The following is a 20,830-nucleotide window of genomic DNA, read 5'->3' as shown; positions in this document are numbered from 1 at the left end:
GAATTTCAGAAAGCAAGCTAGTTCCCACCTATTTGCATGTTGATACAGAGAGCCAGAGAGAATACAGACTCACTGTAAGACAGACTGTGGAAAAGAGACCCTGCACTAACAATGTGCATGAAAGTTTTCCAATAGAAGGTACATTCCACCTTGGAAGGAAAACCTATGTTAAGACAGCTATTTTTAAATCTGCAAACTATCAAAGTAGGCTTTGCTGTGTCACTTCCATTTAAGATGAATCCTTGCAGCTAGATAGAGTTGGAGAAACAAAACCCACAAACTGGTGGTAGAAAATAGCACTGAAGACTGTAACATTCTTTAGGAATGTTAGGCTTCCTACTAGCAGTTTCTATATATGTACTTTTTTTAAAGTCCTTTGTGCTGGAATTATGTACTTGCAATAGGTGCTGGGTCATGACATGTATGAATCCATGAAAAGCTCTCAAAAAACAAAGCAAAAGTCCCAAAAAGGACAGCTTCTTGAAAGGCAAGGCATGCTCTGGTGCAGAAGGTTGTGTTTGGAAGTAAAAGATGTTTTATCTCTGGTGCCCATGCCCTTGGCTCCCAGCCCAAGATGGATGTGAGGAGTGAAGATGGCCAAGAAAAGCAACAGGCCCTTTTGTGCTATGGACACAGTGGTCCATGAGCTAATGGACAAGGGGTAACAAAAACACACACGTGTCTCAATGAACCAAGCAAACAGTAATAGCTCTGGGCCAGCATCAGCCTGGTCCTGACTCAACTGGCAACACAAAAATGAAAATGAGTAGACTGTGTTTCCATCCCCTCTAACCATGCTCCTTGGAGTCAATGCTGAATATAAAGATAAACTGGGAACCAGCCCCATCTTTCTGTGCTAGGAGGGAAGAGTGTTGATGTTTTCACACTGCCTGCCTTGTCAAAGACGTGTGCTGGTGGCCCCTGCCACTGAAACAAACTCCTTGTGGCCTGTGAGCCCTGGTGCCACAGTACACAAAGCACAGGACAGCAAAGTGTGCACCTTGGCTGCAGGTACAGGTACAAATGTGGCCATGCAGCACGGCCCTGAATGTGCAGCAGCAGCTCAAGTTTAGATATGCTCAAAGAAGAAAAAATGTGCCTGCCCTGAAGCTGTCCTCACCTCAAACTTCATTTCAAACAACTTTTCATCATTTTCTTGCAGAACTGAGAAGTATGGTGGAGTTTTGTTTATTGCCACCAGGACAAGAGGTGCAGAAGTAAAGAAATCAGCTAACCAGCAAAATGGTGACAACAGACTGGGGAAAAAGAGGAAGGATAGATATTCTTCAGTCAGATACAGCAGTGTGGAAGCTGGGCAGAGCAACGTGGACCACTCACAGCATCACAGGATGCCGCAGGAAATCTCACCACCCATTTCCTCCCTGACATGCAGGTAAAGGAAGTCGTGGGGAAGGTGAGGCTGGGAAGCTGTTTCTCCATGGAAAGAGTTCCTGCTCCAAATGGTATTAATAAGGAAGGTTCTGTCCCCTCATTCCTGGTAAGTCCACCCCTGGGATGGTGGCTTGCACAGCAGGACTATGCTGTGCTGGAATGCAAACCCAGCATGCTGTTAGTGTCAACCCAGGAGTTCAGAGCAATTTGTGCTGGCTGGTTTGAGTTTTTCCTGCTTAGCTCTAGTATAAATGTGCTTATGGATTGGTTCTTTCAAGGGAACCAGAAAACAAGGGAAATAGCAAACCTCATTGCAGAAATGAAGGTCTCTGGTATTTCTCAGAATTAAGCAGCTCACAACAGTTTGTAAACTCATCCTAACACTTGAGCCAAATTCTGGCACATGACTTGTCCACTTCAGCTCCTCTATCACTTCAGCTGGACAGAGACCTGGCTGTGCTCGACTCTGCACCTCTCTGCAGGCAAGCTGCAGTGCCCTGAACAGCTGCAGTTGCAGCTGGATTAGCCCGGGTATTTCGGGAGCATCCCGCCGGAGCAGAGCGTCCCTCAGTCATCACCGCCCTCTAGAGGAGGCGCGCGGGGCTGAGCTGGCTTTGCTGCCATCGAGCCCTCCGTCCCACGGCCACAGCTGCCCGAAGCAGGAGGAAGGTTTTGGCTGGGTTGAGTAGACCCATGTAGGCTCATGGCCACAAAGGACTGAGCCCCGATTCCCAGCTCCTCCGTTGTTCTTCCCTCTCCACCTCCGAGCTCGCCCAACTGGCAGCGCTTTCCCTCCGTGCCTTTTGCAGAGAGGAGTGAAACACACAGAGAACTGCAAGACACAGCTACAATAAAAAGCAATCAAAGTAACTGCCAGACTAAACTCTTGTCACAGCTTATTTTTTTCACGAGCAATGTGCACAAACTAAATCAGTGGCACAGCTGCAAGAATTGACTGTGCCCACATGAGCTGGATGTGCTGTATGAGAAAAGCAGCAAGCCCTTCTGTACAACTGCACGCTCACATTACTTTCCTTTGTCTGGAGTAGCTTGGGAGCTTTAAAGAGAAGAATACAAAGGGTGATGAATAGTAAGTAACCTACCACATAATCAAGAGATGAATCTACTGTTCCTGGTGTGCAAAGGCCCTCTTTGATTAGGTGAGTATTTAAGGAGAAACTGCTCTATACAGAGACTTAACATAAGATCCTGGAGGCAGGAGGAGGCATGGCCAGGTTTCCCCAGACACATCCTTTCTCTTTTTTCCCAGCTGGAAATTCTGTCTAGTTGGAATTTAGCAATCTTTTACATTTTCTTCTGACAGGCTGGCTGGATGTGCTGGTTTGCCTGCATATGGAGGGATTCTGCAGGTAACCATGCACATGCACAGACCACCTGTGCAGCCCAGGATCCAGTAAACATTACATTTCAAACCTTACCCCGGGATTCAGGAGAGCTGTGCTTTTTTACAGAATCACAGCATGGTGGAGCTTGGCAGGGACCTCTGGAGATTGATAGTCCAAGACCCCTCCTCAAAGAAGGGTCAACAAAAGCAACTTTATGCCAGTGCTCTCCATGACCTCTCTGAGCAGCCTGTTCATTCTTCAGGCACAGTTAAAAAAAAGAAAAAAAAAAAAAAAGTCTGATGTTTAAATATAATTTCTTGTACTCAGTTTGTGCCCTTTGCTTCTTTTAGTGCACACCACTGAAAAGACTCTGGCTCTGTCTTTTCCTCCCCCATGAGGTGTTTATATGCATTGAGAAGATCACCTCTGCTGTACAGCCCCAGCTCTCTCACCCTCTGCTCACATTTGACAAATGCTCCAGGATGTGCCCTGCCAGTATGCCCACACCTCTCTTGCCCTGGGAGCCCAGCACGCAGGTGTGCACACACTCAGCCAGCCCAGGCTGCTGCTGGCCTTCTTTGCTGCAGGGTCACTGCTGCCCCATGGTCAGTGCACCCACCAGGACCCCCAGGTCTTTTCTAAAAGATGTTTTCCAGATGTTCAGTCCTCAGCCTGTGTAGGTGCATGGGGTTACTCTCAGCTTCACTTCTGCCTTGACTAGCTGGCCTTGGACTCAGCTCCCTGGGCCTTGCTCTCCACAGTGTTGATAACACTGATCTCTTTTGTAAAGCAATTTCAAACTTTGTTTATGTGATGTAGGTGTTATTTCATTTGTCCTTCGTAGGTAAATATCTCATCATCCTCCTTCCATGTGTGGCTCCTCATATTGGCAACATTCACTTCCATGTGGGCTTTTATAGCACATTCACTGCCCTGTACTCCCTGCAGGATTAAAACTGGGGCTTCTCTCTCACTTTTTATCTAGAATACAACAGCCAGAGAGGAGAAAAAAACCTGGTAAAATGAAAGGGCATTGTTCATGTCATAATGTTCTGAACAGGACTTTACAGCCCTTGGCTATAGGATATTATACAGTGCTCAGTTTACTGTCCCAGTCTCTAGACTTGTGGTGTAGTATATGTGTGTGCATAAGCACCTCAAGAAAACATCAACTAAACACAATCTGAGGCACCTGAGCAGCAGGACAGTGAACATTATCCAGTTCCTTCTGCATGGAACTGAACAATTCATGCTTGATTAAAACTGAGAGACTGACAGCTTCAGAAATCTCAAGGTCCTAACCCTGCCTGCTTTTCCATGCTGTGTTTCCTTGTCCACCTCTGCACTGTGCCAGCCACACAGTCAGACCTTTCCTCTCTGCAGGCCAAGGTTTGTCTTCCATAAGGATCTCTGGGCTCCTTCATGGGTTTTTCTGTCTCATTCAAAGTTATTGTGCCCAAGCCCTTTGAAAATAATCAATGATTCATATATTTTCTCAGGAGCAAAGAAGAACTACGATCCCCTGCCAAATGTCAAAGCCCAGCTCTAGAAGGGCAGGTTTGTCACAGCTCCTCAGCATAACTCTTCCCCTGCTCACACACAGCAGGAAGCAGGCTCGTGCCACGCAGCAGCCAGTCCCTGGAGCTCCAGGCATTGCTGCTGGCACGTTAGCCAGCTGCTTAAATCACCAGGGATTCATGTGAGCTGTGTAATCCTCCGGGCTTCAGTTACTCACACCAGGCTGGGCGCTGTCCCAAAGCCACACGCTGCCCTCCCTGCAACGTGGCTGCTCCCTGGAGCCTGTTGGTGCCTCTCCCTACCTGTCCCTTGTCTTCTCCAGAGGAAGCCTCCACATCTGCCACAAGGATCTTAGAAGAGGGGACAAACCCACCTCCCTTGCATTGCTTGCCTCATTAATCCCAGGTGTGAATCCATGGAATTGTGTGTGGAAGGAGGTTTGCCCTCTACCTCCACAAAGGCAGGCACACTGCATTTTTGCTTACTTTACAATTACACTTGGAGCCACGCAGCAGGGATATAATATAGTTCCTTATGTAACCGTATATTTATTTTGGTTACGTGCGGCTTCGAGACAAATCTGAAATGGTGCTGGACCATGCTGCTGCCCTCAAAAGGAGTTTGTCAGCAGAGTAACAATAATATTCTGCTCCTGAAAATGATGTGCTGGGCTTTATGGTCAGCTTTTAAGACTGAATGCTTTTTTTCCACTTTGATATTTGAGCCCTGCTCCCAAAGCAATTCCTTTGAGTATATACACAGCTCTCTAAGCAATGGTCACGGGAGGACAGAGACAAAGCACAAAAAAAAAAGATGCTGACAGCATCTGAAAATGATTGGCAATCTCAGCCACAGGAGCTCAGTCTCATCAACACAGTCATTTATATACTGGGGATGGTTTTCCTGATGTTCTTCTGGAAATCTCTTTTGGAATTATTAGGTATCCAAAATACATTTGGAACTAACTAACCAGAGGAGTGAGATGGAACAAATAATGCTGACTTAGCACCCCAATCCCTGTCTCACAGCCCCAAATCAAGCACATTGCCCCCAAGCACACAACTGCAGTGACCAGTCAGAGAGAATCTGGAGCTGGGTACTGAACTAAATCACGTAACAAAAGCTGGGATGTTGCACCATGAGAGGATCCTTCTGCGATCTGAAGCATCTGCACTCACCACAGGCCAGCCTTGCCACAGCAAAGCCTGGTTGTCTTTGAGAAAAAAATGGCATTTGAATATGGAAGCTTTGAACAACAGATGTGCTTAAAGTACACGCAGAAGAAGTGGCTGATCTTTTTTGCAAAAGCTGCGATAAAATAACAGCTAATAAAATCATCATCTCTGCTCATCCCGTGGGGCAGAACCCCTGCCCTGGGAGGTGCCAGGTGTGGCTGCACACAGACATTCCTGGGCACACAGCAATGCCACTGGTGCCAGTCCTGCTCATACCAAATGCTCAGAGAGCTCCAATGCTCCCAGCAGCAGCGAGTGCCTGAATCATGGAGAGATGAGTTGAGTTCTCAGTAGACCAAACAAACAACCAACAGGGAGAAAAACCAGCCAGCCACCAGCCATCCCAGGTTCTTCCCAGCCCAGAAAAGGGACTGGCTTCTATTCAGGGGCGTTAGCAGTGGAATAACTGCTCTCAAGTCAGTGCCCTGACACAGAGAATGCTGCCATTACACGGAGCCAGCAGTGGCACTGTGACTGGCACCTGTACTAACAAGGCCAAAGCCTGAATGGAGAAAAAGTCAGACCCCTTTTCTTCAAAGCATTTATCACACACAGTCACTGTCTGAAGCTCCTCAATCCTACCCTTCTTCCTTCTCTTTTTTTCCACCTGGTGCTGTAAGCTCCTGAGAGCAAAGGGGATTCCCCTGTCCCCTCCATCTCCTGCCACACGAATAACTCAGCACGAGCAGCGTCACCCTGAGGAGCAGCCAGGGGTAATGAACTGAAGCCTCTCCCTCCTCCTGCTCCTGCCCAGGCTCTGAAGCCCATGGGCAGCCAGGCCATCACCCAGAGCCTCTCCAGCTTGTTTTCTGGGGCTGTGGGAAGCAGTGTCAAAAAGAGCTGTCTGAGCTCACGGTTAGGGAGGAGAAAACTCAGCCCAGGGCTGACAGTGACCGATGACTGGAGGTGCTGTGAGAATTCACTGCTCCTCACCTTACCAAAATGCCAGGGGGTGACAAAATGCCAGTGATGTTACTAAAGCACCACAGGACTGCAAAAATCTGTGTAAACTGAGAGGATAATCACCATGCAGGCAGAGCAGAAGCTGTTTGACAGTGTTGAAATTAAGTTCTTTGGTAGCCCTCTGATTTGTCACGTGACTTCACACACTAAAAACACCCATATTGTGTTTTTATGTCCATGACAATTGCTTTTCCTGCAGCAGACAATGATTTGTAAAATGACATTTCTTATTCCCAAACCACTCAAAATTTTGCAAATTGTTTTCCACGAACTTAAAGTGGTTTAGAAATAACCTTGGCTCAGGGAATGGCTCTGTTATGGGGCTTTTGCTGCCACAGCTGCCAGCTGGGAGAAGACAGTTATTTCTAAATTACTCTATTTTTTACATTAATATCTCTTTTAGAGGAAAACAGCAGCAGAAGCAGTATTATTTCCGTTGTGTGCTCTGAAATAGGACTGGTTCCTAGGAACCACAACTTATTATCATCCCATCACAGGCATCCCTGGCCATTCCATGTCCACTGTCTCCCCAGTCCCAAGCCCTGAGTTCACTGTGGGGCTACAGAGGCAGCTCCTTTTCTCCTCTGCACTGGGAACTGCCCTCAGAAACACAGATCCCACTTCTCAACAGACAGCCTTGTGTGGACAAAACCCTGCAGCCCCATCTCATAGAGTGGGTTGGGTTGTACTGGGCCTTAAAGGTGATCTAATTCCAACCTTCCTGACAAGGCCAGAGGAAAGGGAAAACCCATCTATGCATGGGCTCAAACCTCAGCTTTTCAGTTGTGAGCTGAGCATGGTGATGGATTGCACCACAGAGAATCCCTAGTTCCAGCTATCTTCATAGCAAAAAATAACTTTCCCACCTAAAATAAAACTACTTTCTGAAAAACATTGATTTCAAGTAGCAGAAATATCACATAGACCAAGGTGGCCTTTATTATGACATTAACAGTGGTTCAAAACTGCAAGGCCAGGAGTTCCCCTTTCCCAGAAACCCACCAGCAGCTTCCCCATCTGCAAACTGACCAGCCCAGACTGACAGGATAGCACCTTACAGGATCAGATCCCACATTACAAAGCTCCTGTTCCAGTAGCAAGGACACAAATGTGGTGTCTCCTGAGCACACTGGGGACTGAAGCACTGATATGCCTCAGTCATTTCACTGGGCTCTTCACATTTCAAGAGATCAAATATGTAAGCTTAAAGATTACCAGAGATATTAAAGAAGTGACTTAATGGATCACTTTAAATTTTAAAATATTTATTATTTAAAGAGAAATCCAAAGAGAGATTATCATTATATTATCATTAAAGAGATTATCATTATTTATCATTAAAGAAAAATCTTATTGAGGTGGGAGCAGAAAGAGGGGAAGGGGAAAAGGAAACAAATGAGGAGAGGCACCAAACTGTATTCCAAGTACACACAGTGGAAAACGCAGGTCAGTGCCAGCAGCCTAATAATCCAAATTCTCTTTCTATGCACTGACCTCTTCTGAGTCAAGGAAAGAATTTAAAGGCACATAAATGATAATTGTACATAGTCTGGAAGCAAACCTAAAAGTGCTGCCAGGAAAAATCATCCTTCTCCGCACAGAGCCATTAACACATCCCTTCCACCAGGGCAGCAAAGGTCACACCCACTCTGGAGGCAGGGGAGAGAGGGAATGTTCCTTACTTGCCACACACAGTCAGTCCTCGGCACAGCAGAAGGATGAGCATCACATCTGGGGGCAGAGATGGATTTCAGGGCTGGCAGGACCGATGTACACACGGAGCACTGGCACCCAGGCAGCACTGCAGCTTTCTGGAGAGCCCGGGAGTGGAACCAGCACTGCACTCCAGGAGTCCCCAGCAGAAACAGTGCAGGTCACTTGCCCCTTCCCCTCCCTCAGTGAACACCAAGAACTGCTTGGGGTACTGCCCTCCAAAGAGCTGGAGACTGAGAAATTTGTCCTAAATTATTTTTTTTTTTTTAAATGACAAGTTTCATCTCTTTTACATGCTCCAGATGGCTGTAATAGCAACAATAATTCATCAAAATACCAGCAGCTCGATCCACCAACAGCATAATTCTGTACAGGTCTTTATTTTCCCTTGTTCTTCATGCAGCTAAATGCCCACACACATCTCTGCATTATATTTCTCCTTTCATGCTGTTCAATGCCTCCCCTTGGCCCCAGTGAAATGGAAGTCACACTCATTTTGCACACCCACTTGATACCAGCTTTGTTTAGATACTTTTTCTGGGCAGTTCACACACTGATTGGGTCAAGTTTGCACAAAGAGGATTGCAAAATCTGTCCCCAGCATTTCCAATGGAGGATATTGTTCCCTACCCCACTTTGCCTTTGGCCCATCTGCCACAGTTGTTGCAGGGCTGAGGCAGTGTCAGTACTGTGAGCAATGAACTAAATGTTCTTTAGACGGGATGAAAATCCTGAGAAATTCACGAAAATCAATGGAGATATTCCAGATGAGGGAGGTATATGGCTCAACAAAAATAATGAAGCAGAAAAGGCACACAAATGCAGGAGATGATGTCCAGACAGTTAAGCTAGCCTGGCTCTGCCAGGAGCACAGCCCCTAACACCCCTGCACAAACCTTCTGCACTGCAGCTTCACCCTGGCACTTCTCTCCCTGTCACTGGCCCCAAAGTGCTCACTTTGCTGGCTCCTGCTAACTTGCACTGGGGGAAAGCTTAACCCACTGGAATTACCTTAAAAACACATCTGGAGGTGCTCAGGAGGGGTACCCTGAGTGCCCCTGGGGGTGACTGCAGAGCAAACCCTGCCAGGGAAGGCTTGGGGCAGGAACACTGAGGAGATCCTGCTGGACAGGCTGAGGGACACACAAGGACACAAGCACAGGGTGAAGAATAAACTAGCAAAATAAGTGTAAGGTTTCTTGCATCTCCCAGTGTTATTTTGGTGTTGTAGCCCCTCTGTCCTCAGTAGCAGTTACTTTGGTGTAACTACAATGAAAATGTGGCTCAGGAGGATTGGAGGCCTCTGAGACCAGCTGAAAACAGAGAAAACACTACTTTGCTCCACTAGCTTAAGCAGCTTTCCATGGGGCACATGTCCTGAAAGGGGAAACAATTCACTGTACAGAGCTGTAGAGATTTTCACAACTAAATCAACTAAACTTGCCAACAGCAGAGATTTTGGGCAACAAACTTGGCTGGGGCTGAGCCAGCCTCTGTCAGGCTGGGATCCTGCCCTGTGAGATCCCAAGCAGAGTGCTAGACCCTCGTGTGCTGAGTGTGACAGGGAGGATGCCCAGGGGACAGAGGCTGAAATCAAGCCAATAACTCCAAATAGAAAACAGGCTTGGCTGCAACTGCAAAAGTAAGGATACACAAAGGAGGGCAAGACACCTGGACTGGAGAGCTGGGTGCTCACATCTCCTCTGGGAGAACACCTGAATTTAATAATTTAATGTACACACTTTGCTCACATTTGAGAACATTAATGCAGCACAAGGAAAGCAAGAGAAGCCAGCAGCTGTGTGCTGATGAAAGCAGAGCCTTTGGCTACTTCAGGGAGTTCACTAGGTGTGTATGAATAAACATGGAAGACTTCACTGCAGCAGTTCAACAAAGTGCTAGAATCCCTTCTGAAATCTTTATGAGGTGAAAATGAGTAAGCAACCTCTGCAAAACCAACTGACATTTTTCAATTTATGAGGCTTCCCATGTCACAATATCTATTATTTGGCACAAATACTTTGGTTTACAAACCGCCTCTCTGAGCTATGCTGAGATGAGAAGGCTGCGGAGATCCTGGGCTGACATCCCTGGAACCTCAGCAGAGTGCCTGGTATTCACAGTTGAATTGTCTAATAACGTGGTGCACATTTCCAAAATATCACTGCACAAGTGTCCCTTGGTGGAGTTATTTTAAGGCAGTGGTTCAGGAAGGCACTTCTTGTGCCTGTTCCAGACATGCCTGCCTTGAACTTGCTTAAGACCCTGCTGCGAAGAGAGACTTTAATGGCAAAGACAGCTCCAGGATCACTTACTGAAAGAGATTTTTATCACTTGATTTCCTCCTCTTTGTACTGGTGTCAATTAGAAAAACAAAAACTTCTGAAATTCAAGGAGTTAGCCCTGGATCAAAGCAGACTGAAACCTGAACTGAGCCCTATAAAGCAGCTTCTGCCTTAGAGCAGTGGTATTTTCCACAGATAATCTGCACTAGAATAGATGGAAACAACCATTTTGTGTCTCCCTCTCCAACATCACCTCGTCAGGGACAGCTCTGAGGCAGCTCTGTTAGGAGTGCAGCCAGGCAGGTTGTGGGGTATCACAGTCAGTGTTTGCAGTGCCAGGCAGGGATCTGAAAGGCATCTCCAAAGAATCCCTTCTGACCCTCACTTCAAGGCTCTGAAAGGCACATACCTTCATCCCACCACCCCTCACATCCTCTCTCTGGGAATCTGACTAATTTCCTTGGTTTTGTCTTTATCTCTGCTCCATGAACATTTTTAAGGTTAGACTAAATGCTCATGAAGTTGCTGCTGTGGGGGATTGATTTCCTTTTCCCTTCTAGAACTGCAAGAGCCTTCAATCACTGCTAGTAAGTCTTTCACAAAGATGCTCATGAAGATCAAAATATTTACGTTCTCTAAGTGCAAGGTAGAAAATCCAGGGAGCCTTAAGGTATCTGCTGTTGTTCCTTAAGACACACTGGAAATAATTTTATTTCTATTTTTCTCCATTAGTCAGTATTTCATCATTCCTTCCTCACTGCTCAACTTCTGTAAGAACATTTTGTGATGGATTTTATCATAGACTAAGGGGACTGCAAACAAATCAGACCAGCTCAACCTCCTTTAATTATTATTTTCCAGCACAGAAAAGGCCAATCATTTTCACTTGTGAAAGAAAGTGCTTTAAAATTTGCTCTGGTGCCTTTGTCATCTGTATAAGTGTGAACTTTAACTGACTTCTTCTATGGAAAACAAACAAACAGATCAGAAACAGTGAAATTGTAGCTTTTTACATGTTCTCCTACACATGGAAATGACTACAGGAGATGTACTTTTGAAAATGAGGAGCAGTGTCCCACCTACACTCAAATTCTGCACATGCAGAGTCACAGCTGGTGTGGAAAGGACGTGGCAGCAGAGGAGCAGAACTCCTTCAGGATCTCCTCACCCACCCTGCCCCTGCCTTCCCCAGACACATTTCCTAGATGATTTAAATTCTACCTTTTTTATACATAAAATGAGCTTCCTGCGTCCCTTCCTCTCTGTTTCTACTGCATTTCAGTGAAATTTTACTTTGTCATATTCCCACAAGAAAATTAACAGAGAAATCTGGAGAGTGGACAGCAGAAATAATACTGGAAGGCAAAATATAATCAGCAGGGACATTGTAAAGGGAGACACTAGAACCATTTTAATTCCTTTTCTACTGACTATTGAAATCTCCTGCTTCTGTTATTGCCTTTCTTTTATGCTGGGGAAAGACTATCACGTGAAGAAGGAGCAATGCCTCCTGGCACACATCAAAATTCCCTCTGACCGGCACTGAAAAGTCCCTGAGAAAGCTGCTAAGAGGTGGCAGCTGCCTTGATCAGAACTTCTGAGCATCCCATCTCTAACAAAGATATTCAGTTCCTTTGGAGCTGGAGAGGTTAAAGTGACTCAGCAGAGGAGCCTCTGCTCTGGAGCAGATTTCAGAGAGGATTGGAGAGCAGGAGGCTTGGGAGTCCCAGTGTCACTGCAAGGCACAGGGTGCTTCACCTCCTGCAGGGTGCTGGGTCTGTTACCTTGCAATTTCTTCTGCCCCAGTCAGGTATTCCTGCATCTGCCTGACATGTGGAAGCCACAGAAGCCACTCGGACACTTTCATGAAGAACTTACTGGAAAAGGGAATTTTTGATCTGTGGGAAGTTGCAACATTCTGAAATTTGCTTTTCTTCCACTTATAAATGGGAGGCCAAAATTCCATGGTCTGTGTGGAATGGATCTCCTGGAGAGGAACAGGGGGAAGGAATGGAGGAGATTAAGAAACTTCCTTTTGAAGGAAAAAATAAAATCCTGTTGATACTGTTTTGGTGAACTTTGCCACTTTTTAACTTCCATGGGGACCAAACCATACTCCTGAGAAGACTCTCAAAGTTTGTAGCTCACAGGGAATCTGAAGAGGTGCATAAAAACCAAACAACTAACAATCAGTCAGAAGCCCCTTGATAAAAAAGTTATTTTCAAATTTGTTTTACATTTCAAACAATTCACATAAATTCATTATTTTCAGACAGCTATACAACTCCTCAAAGAGTCCAGCAAAGGCTTTAGGTATGGTTTTCAATTTCAAAATATGTGTCCCCACTGAAAATATTTACTCAAGCATGTACAGTTGAAGGTTCATTTAACTTTTTCCTGGACTAGTTCCTATTCATTCTTAACACAGAAACACTATTTTTACATTTGATACAACATCCTATTGATTTCTAAGCAAGTGTTACTCTCAATTTCAGTCAGCTCTGGTCTGCTATTTAATTTTTAACCAAAATCTATTGGCCTTTGGTATGTCAAGTCAGCCCTTTAAAGTCACATAAATAAAAGGTACTTATCTTTCATTGAAGCAGAAAATATGCAGTTTTCCTTAATCATTGCTGTCAAGAATCTGCAGCATTCCCTTTTACATGACTCATGAAATTTTGGGATGCTCATGGGCATAGCAATATGCATATTCCTGACAGTCCTGACTCCCACCTTCCTCTTTTTTATCAGCTGAAGTGGCTAAAGCTGCTCAAAAAAACCCTCTTTTGGTATTTTTAACTTGAGAAAAAACAAACTTTGTGCAATGATCTAGAAAAGACAGAAAACAGTTAGAAGAGAGTTTGCTACCAATAATTAGGTATTCCAAAGTATTAAGGAATGATTATAGAAAACTTTGGATGAAGGTGACAAGATGGTTTGTCTGGCCCAGAAAATGGACAGATGACATTGGGTGTCAATAAATGTGAAGTGATGCACACAGGAAGAAACAACCCTAAATCCTTCTGCTTTGTCTGCATAGCACAGGGCTTTGAGCTGACTGTTCCTGATCCAAAATGAGCACCAAGAGGGGGTTTGGCAGGGCTGGCTCTCAAAATGATTGGTTCCAATGTAACAGCTTGGGATCTCGAATTGAAAATGACAGGAAATATGCTTAAAAACCAGAAAGGACCTCTTTTTAACCACAGTGTATTTTAACAGTGGAACTCCTCACCAAATTACGTTCTAGGTGCCAAAAGCTTACACAGATTCAAAAACGAAGTCACCAAAGGAATATCCCTCAAGGACTATTAAGCACAAAATATTGTGTCTGGTTCTAAAATCCCCCAGCCACAAATTGCTGGAGGCTGGGAGAATGCTTGAAGGAAGTGACAAATGTTCTTGCAGGATTGGCACTGTCAGAGTGAGTATCCTGAGCGAGACAGATGCCTGGGCTGACCTGGTATGACTGTTCTTGCACTTTTATATCACATTTTCCTGTTGCCTTGTTCTCAGAAAAACCTAAAAAATCACTTAAAAAATGATCATTTACATGCACACACGCCCCATATTTTGTTCGATAGACAGAGCTGGCATGGAAAATTTCAACACAAAGACTTAAAATTTAGGAAATTCAATAAGCAACCAAAGGAAGGGAAATGATAAATGTTTACAAGTTAAATAATAGACGGAGTTATCTGCCCTACCTTTAATTTAAAAAAAATATTTTGAGTTAAAGTAGGTAGCACATATCAACAATTTAGGGTAATACAAAATACAGCAATTATATAACTGCTCATGAAGTGAGCTAAAGAAATTCAGAGAAAATCTTAAAATTTAAAGAAACTCAAATATACAGACACATGAAAATAAATACATATTATGCATCCAGACATAGTGTGGTGACATTTGCAATGTTTCCCACAGCCTAAAAGACTCTAGTGGTTTTAGAGATATCCTTTGCAGTAAAAATTCAGAATCCTAGTAAACCTAATACTTGTTCCTCCATTTGGTTGGAATTTCTTGTGCACACATATATGCAATGTCTTTGTTTGAGAGGCCAATGGCAATTAAATGTAACTGCTTCCCCTGTGGACTTAAATCATGGCTGGATGCTAAATTAATGTACTTCTCTATATAGTCTGTTTATAAGTAATTCTTCTTCAGCAGTTGCACCTTTTCCACGTAGTTTAGAATAGAAGCTGCCCTTGTTCTCTAGCACAACATCTACCACCAGAAGAAAATCATTACATTTAGCAGGCACCTCCCTTGTTTAATGGTGTAAAAATGTCTTGATGCCAGTCCTGTGCTTGGCATACAGGGAAAGGTTAAATAAATTAAACATCTGCAGCCCAACTGTGAAACAAACACCAAACACCAGTGAAATGCTACAGGACATGTGATAACCACAGAGCAGCACAGGAGAAATGGAAACCTAATGATGGAAGGGCACTGTTTAGGATAATTTGTAGTCATAGAATATGCTTTAAAAGTAAGTGCAGGAAAAACGATGTTGGAAATATTTCCTAATGGGGAGACCTAATAGGCTGTGGAATAATCACCCAAGGGAGAGGAAGGAAGTCCTTTTTACTGAGTCATTTCTTTCTGGACTGGACAAAGCAGGGAAAAAATGTGCTGGCAGACAGAAAAACTACCAGCTCTGCTGTTCAGAAGCCTAAGACATTTCTGTTCTCAACAGCAGCAGTTTTATTCAGAGCAAAACCAAGCTCATGAAACCTTTTTTATTGTGCATGAAGAGAGATGAGTGACTCCTGTAATCTCTCCCTTCTCTTCCTCAGATTTAATACATTTACATACATTTATGGCTCCTTCTTAAACTGCATTTCCAGAAGAGAGGTTTCTAGGGCTGCAGTCCATCTGATGATGTGTGGCAAGAACAGAGGCAGCTTTATCAGGAACTTGTCCTGATCAGGCTCTGGCCAAGCATGACTAGTTTAATGTGACAGATTATAGAATGAAAGGAGAGCAAGAAGGGAGGAATAACAAGTGCCAGGGAAAGATTAGATTCTCCACATTTCTGCATTTATTGACCTTTTCTTCTTCAATATACCATTAGTTACCCAGATTTACAGCTCGAGATGGCAGGCAAGCTGTCAGGTGCACTGCTTAGGTCACTGATGGTGTTATGAACTCTACTGGAAACTGATTTCATTAAGCAAAGCTATGTGGCTTGGCATTTGATATAGCAAATATCTATCTGACATTTTAATTGCTCTTCATACAATTCCTTTGTAACTAGTGAGGTCATTTTAATAACTTTTTAGGGACTTAAAAATTTTTAAAAATTGCATGTTGGGTACCAGCAGCTGGTATACAGCATCCATCCCTGATGGAAGTCAGTGTATGTGAGTGCAGTCTGGCATCACTGTACATAAATCTGTAGACCAATCTGCAGAGAAGCAATATTTTATACTGAAGTTTCTTGAAGGCTCACTTCTTTAGTTTTCTTTCAGTATCCTCTAGATCAAGTATTCTGTCATAAATTTGACTTGAGTTGCAATTTACTCATTAATAAAATACCACTTCTGGGACTTAATCCAGAGAGCAAGTAAAGAACCTAACTGCTGCTGGCCAGCAGGACACCAGTCTGAAATGATGCAATAGTCTACAACAGTGCAAGCAGGATTTTCTAACCTTTAGACCCACATTTCTGAAGGAAAAATCTATCCTTTTTTTAAAGCACATGCAGGTCTGTATCTTTATTTTGAGCCCAGGTTGCTACTGTGTGTTCCCTTTACTCATTGCTGTCATGGTTTAACCCAGCCAGGAATAAAGCACCACAGTCACTCACTCCCTGACCCCAGCAGGGGAATAAGAAGCTTCCAAGGGTAAAAGTAAAAAAATTGACGAGCTAAGATCAATTTTATAATTGAAATAGGATAACAATAGGATTCTCAGAATGAGAACAGGTGGGCACATCCTCCCTCTCCCCCAGGGTCCTTGCATAGCTCAGGCTTCAGCAAAGCAGGGTGTACATGAGCAAACACGCTCACACAACATTAATGTCCAAATACTCCCAAACCCAAATGACATCAAGATTTTCTTTAATTATTGTATTTTTAAACCACTGATTTTCTCGTGATGGAGGCCCAAGAACCATTGGAGACCTTGGGGGGTGGAGGGGTGCCAAAGACAATTGTGGCTTGGGAACATTTGGCAGTTGGACTGTGATTTGTTTTTTCATTCTCAATTTTCGTTTTCCCTGTTCTCCTTTCAGATCCTCCACTCTGGCTTGCTGGGGTCTGCAATTGCCCTGATCTAGAAACTGCAAGCCCAGACTGCATTGCTGCATCAGTCCCTGCAACTGAGAGCCAATGCAACAGTGAGCAGCAATTTGAGATACCAGGAATGCTGCCTTTAACAGCCTGCACTCACTAGCCCCAGTTCCCATTGAACTTTGAAGGCCCAGGTTTGCTCCTGTTTTCCCCCTTTCAGCTTTAACTGCTACTCCTGGTTTATATGAGGAATACAGTTTGGAATATGGGATTCATTTCCTATTCTAAAGAAAGAAATAGGAAAGGGAAAACCACAGTTTGGATCCAGCTATCTTGCAGGCTGAAATTCTGTTCTGAATTTTTTCCTTCCCATGCTGCAGCCTCCTCTGCTCCTTCTGCCTATTTTCAGATGAAATGCTGAGATGCTGAAATTCAAACTACACAAATGTGCATCATATCTATCACTCACAAAGACTGTGTTATCTTCCTGCCCATCCTTCCTACATCAACGTAAAATCCTCTGGGTGCCTGACACAGAGAAGACTACCATGCAAGTGTGTCTGGAACTCTGCACAGAAGAGGGTAAGTGCTGCAGCAGCTGGTTCTTGAGGCTGCTGCCCCACCATGGAGATGTGCAATGCTACTTGAACTCAGTCCCCAGCTGATGTGTCAGCACAAAGGAGCAAGACCCCTCCTTTGGAAAAGATATAAGGTGTGAGGCAAATGATGTTGATCAGCTCCAGCTGGCAGAGAGGCAGCACTCCCTACCAGCTGCACACAGAGGGGAGAGCTGGAAGAGTATTTTGGATCTCACAGGCCCCGACCCTGGAGAAGAGCTGAGAACAAAGCCCTTTTACGTAATAATCTTGAGGCATTGTCAGCAGCAGAGGTCTGAGGGGATGGCTAAAGCAGAAGAAGGACATTACAGGTCCTAATAAGGAGCAATCACATAATTGTTTGGGACAAACTGGGGCTGAAGCTCCTCCACAGAATCTCATCAACATGAGCTGCCTTGCCAGGGACTGAAGGGACACATACAGCCTTCATGCCCTCAGAACAAGAGATGAAATAGCATAGGTGGAGGGCCTGAAGATTCCCATTTCCTGCAACTCTTGCAAAAGGCTCTCTGTGGCCACTTTGTAATCAGTTTGGTGCCATCTCCTTTCTGAACTCTTTCATCTTTTCCTCATGAGTCAGCTCCTGCAGTACCCGAAGCAAAATAGATCCACCTTTTGGATAAGAGAAACCTTGTCCTACACACTGCTTTTATCTTTAGCAACCTGAGCCAGCAAGATACCTAAACACCAGGTGGGTTTTCACAATCTTATTAAGAGAGCAGGAAGGAGAAGCCCAGCTGGAAGGTAAAGCTCAGATAAACACTTCATGGCAGAGCATGAGCATCCTTCCTCCACCCCTGCTGTCCCCAGCAACCTTCCAAGACTTGATCCACTAACAGCACACAGCATGCAAAACACTTGGAACCCATGGTCTTATTTGGAGACTTTGTCTTATTCCTCACCCACGTTAAACCTTTCTTTTGTGAGCCTTACCAGCAGTTTCACAGCACTTCAGTCCCTCCTTTCAGAAAGGAGGAAAATACTCCATCATCTGGACATGCCACAAACATGAAACGAGGATCAGCTTACATGAACAAAGTAGAAGGACGCTGCATCTGTGCCTGTCCAAATTATCTGGCAAAAACCAAGTATACTGGGAAAGAACAGATAGACCAGGACAAAACAGAGGAGTTATTTCCTCACAAAATGCATTCTTAATAAATAACTTGAATCACTTTGCTAAGAATAATCGACTGGAATATTGGACTTAAACTGTTTAAAACTTTTATTTTCCACTTGCTCTTCACGCACAGATTCTGTGACAATTTAACTTTTTTTTACTGGATTGGGGAACCAGAATTACACCCCAGCATTGCACTATTAAGCAACAAAATTACCATTGTTCTTCTTTGTGTGCCTCTTCTCTGTTTTAGCTTTCTTCACTGGTATGCAACACATTTCTATCCAAACAGAAATCCTAAAATGCACCTGCATGGTAAGATATAAAGTGCCCTGCATGGCTGATCAGGACATAAACACCCACAGCAAAAGGTGCTTGCTGACCTCCTCCCCTCAGCAGAAGAATTAAGTCAAGAAGGCACTTCTTCTCCCTCACCCCATCCCCTCATTTTTCCTTTTCCTACAACCTATACAGCTTCCACGTACACAGTTTCATTTGCAGAAGTTTTCAGCTCATCCCTCCGGGTCACACATCTTTGGGTGATACCAGCACAAGTTAATCACTTAAACAAATTGTGGGTGCTTGCACTGTATTCCTGTCCAGAGCAAAGCTCCTGATGGCATGCAGGCTCCATCAGCAGCCACACACCCTACAAACTGCCCAGGCATAGAAAGCAGATTTCTTTGCCATCTTCTGGGGCTTTTTCTTTTCCTCACCAGATCCATTGTCAGAGGAAGGGAGTTCAGAGCTTATTTCCTTCCACCAGAGGACTGGTTTCACTTTGCTACATTAATGGGAATTGCAGGTGCACTTCAACCCAAATGTTCATTTCTTCAAACAGCAGAAAAGGCTACATGCACTTGGGGAGAAAAAAATATCCATCCGTTCATGCAATCTTAGCTTTCAAGGGGAAATGTGCAGTGGAAATAGAAGGAACGATAGGGGAAATTAAATTAAAATGCAGGAACAAGATTATTAGTAACAGGAGGGAACTTTTACCTGTGGTGCTTGCCAAAATGCTTTCATGCTGCTCAGTGAGAATACACAGGTGTACAGGAAGCCCAGCAGACTATCTAAATACGATGCCAAGTTGCCAGGTTCCAGGGAAGTTGTCCTGCAACTGTAGCCTCAGAGAACTTAGCGGCTCAGTCGGCTCTGATCTGGGTGGCTCCCTTGTCCCTTCTTTCCCCAGGCTGGCAGGACAGCCCCTGGGGCATTCCTGCAGTATCTCCTGCTCTCCTGCCAAAGGCTCTGTGGCACCTTCAAAGGCAGCGCAGGGCAGCACTCCCTGGCACGCACAGGGTGTTCTGGTAAGGCTTCCACAGGCACTTTGTGACAAACAACATGGGAGGCTGTTTGCTCTGACAGTCCAAGTTGCTTGCTCAGACCTACAGAACTGCCCAAGCACTGCCAGCCTGCACTCAAATAACTTTTAGAGCCTTACTACCATGCAGTGCACTTCCATTTCCAGATATTTTGCCAGTTCCTTGTACAGCAGCATGAAAACTTCCCTATCTCCACAGGTCACCTACCTAATATACCTGGATTGTACTTACATTGGCAGAGAACAGCCGATGTTTGAACACCCAAGGCCACACTGCTGGTGTTTCAGTTCATATAAAAAACCAGAGAATTTGCTAAAATACCAATCACGCAAATATTGTAAAAAAAATTATCTTCCCTCCTTTTCCACTCCTTCCCATAAGTTCACTGGAGTGGCAAGGATTCTGATACAGACACCAGCCCTTAGAATAAAACTTGGCAAGTTCCACATCACTCAGTGCTGCATGACATTAACAGCTTCCAGCCATACCATTGACAAGAGGAAAATAATTCCTTCTGTTACCAGTGACCTTCCAAGGTAGTGTGCTAACAGTCTTTCTTTATTTAATTGATTTTCCCAAATCATCATCAGAATTTCTGGTAATAGGTTCATTAGTCTCACAACGAAGAGATGATTAATACACCCACCAAGACAAGAGCAGGAGGAGCTGCAAAGAACATGAGCACACAAAGATGCTGTGATGTGAATGACGGATCAGCCTGGCTCACAGGTGCTGCTGCCCAGTGTTGTTCCCCACTCCGTGCTGTCATGAACTGGGGTGCAATCAGGCTCACTCTCATTTGACCTAACTGACCATTACCCAGTCTGATCATGGTCTCATCATGGCTCTGGGCACAGAATTTGTTCTTGAAGACTTCACAGTTTTTCCACTTAGCCCACCACATGCTGATGACTTGCACACAAAGAAGCCCAGTTACTGCCCACACTCATCTCTGCTGGCCAAACTCTCCCTGCCACCACTTGTCCACACCAGAGAGAGCAGTGCTCATGCTGAGGGAGCTTCCTTGTGGGGCTGGCACAGTCCCACAGCAGATGAATGTGAATAACCCATCAGTGAATCAGT

At 44.6% G+C, this 20,830-nt stretch overlaps 1 protein-coding gene across 1 annotated transcript in view; it reads right to left on the bottom strand.

Annotated features, from left to right (window-relative positions):
• The window catches only part of OSTN (osteocrin), a 37,918-nt gene extending 18,445 nt beyond the window's left edge, over positions 1–19,473 (bottom strand). The window contains exon 1 of the mRNA XM_041405946.1: positions 19,422–19,473. Coding sequence (XP_041261880.1) covers positions 19,422–19,448 — 27 coding nt within the window. The 5' untranslated portion in view covers positions 19,449–19,473. The remainder of the gene's footprint in view (positions 1–19,421) is intronic.
• Between the last annotated feature and the right edge of the window lie 1,357 nt (positions 19,474–20,830).

The sequence above is a fragment of the Onychostruthus taczanowskii genome, unplaced genomic scaffold, assembly GCF_017590055.1.
Source record: "Onychostruthus taczanowskii isolate IOZ18803 unplaced genomic scaffold, ASM1759005v1 scaffold24, whole genome shotgun sequence".
Taxonomy (NCBI): Eukaryota; Metazoa; Chordata; class Aves; order Passeriformes; family Passeridae; genus Onychostruthus; species Onychostruthus taczanowskii.
Note: the sequence above shows the minus strand (reverse complement) of the source record. Positions and strands in the feature narration are given on the sequence as shown.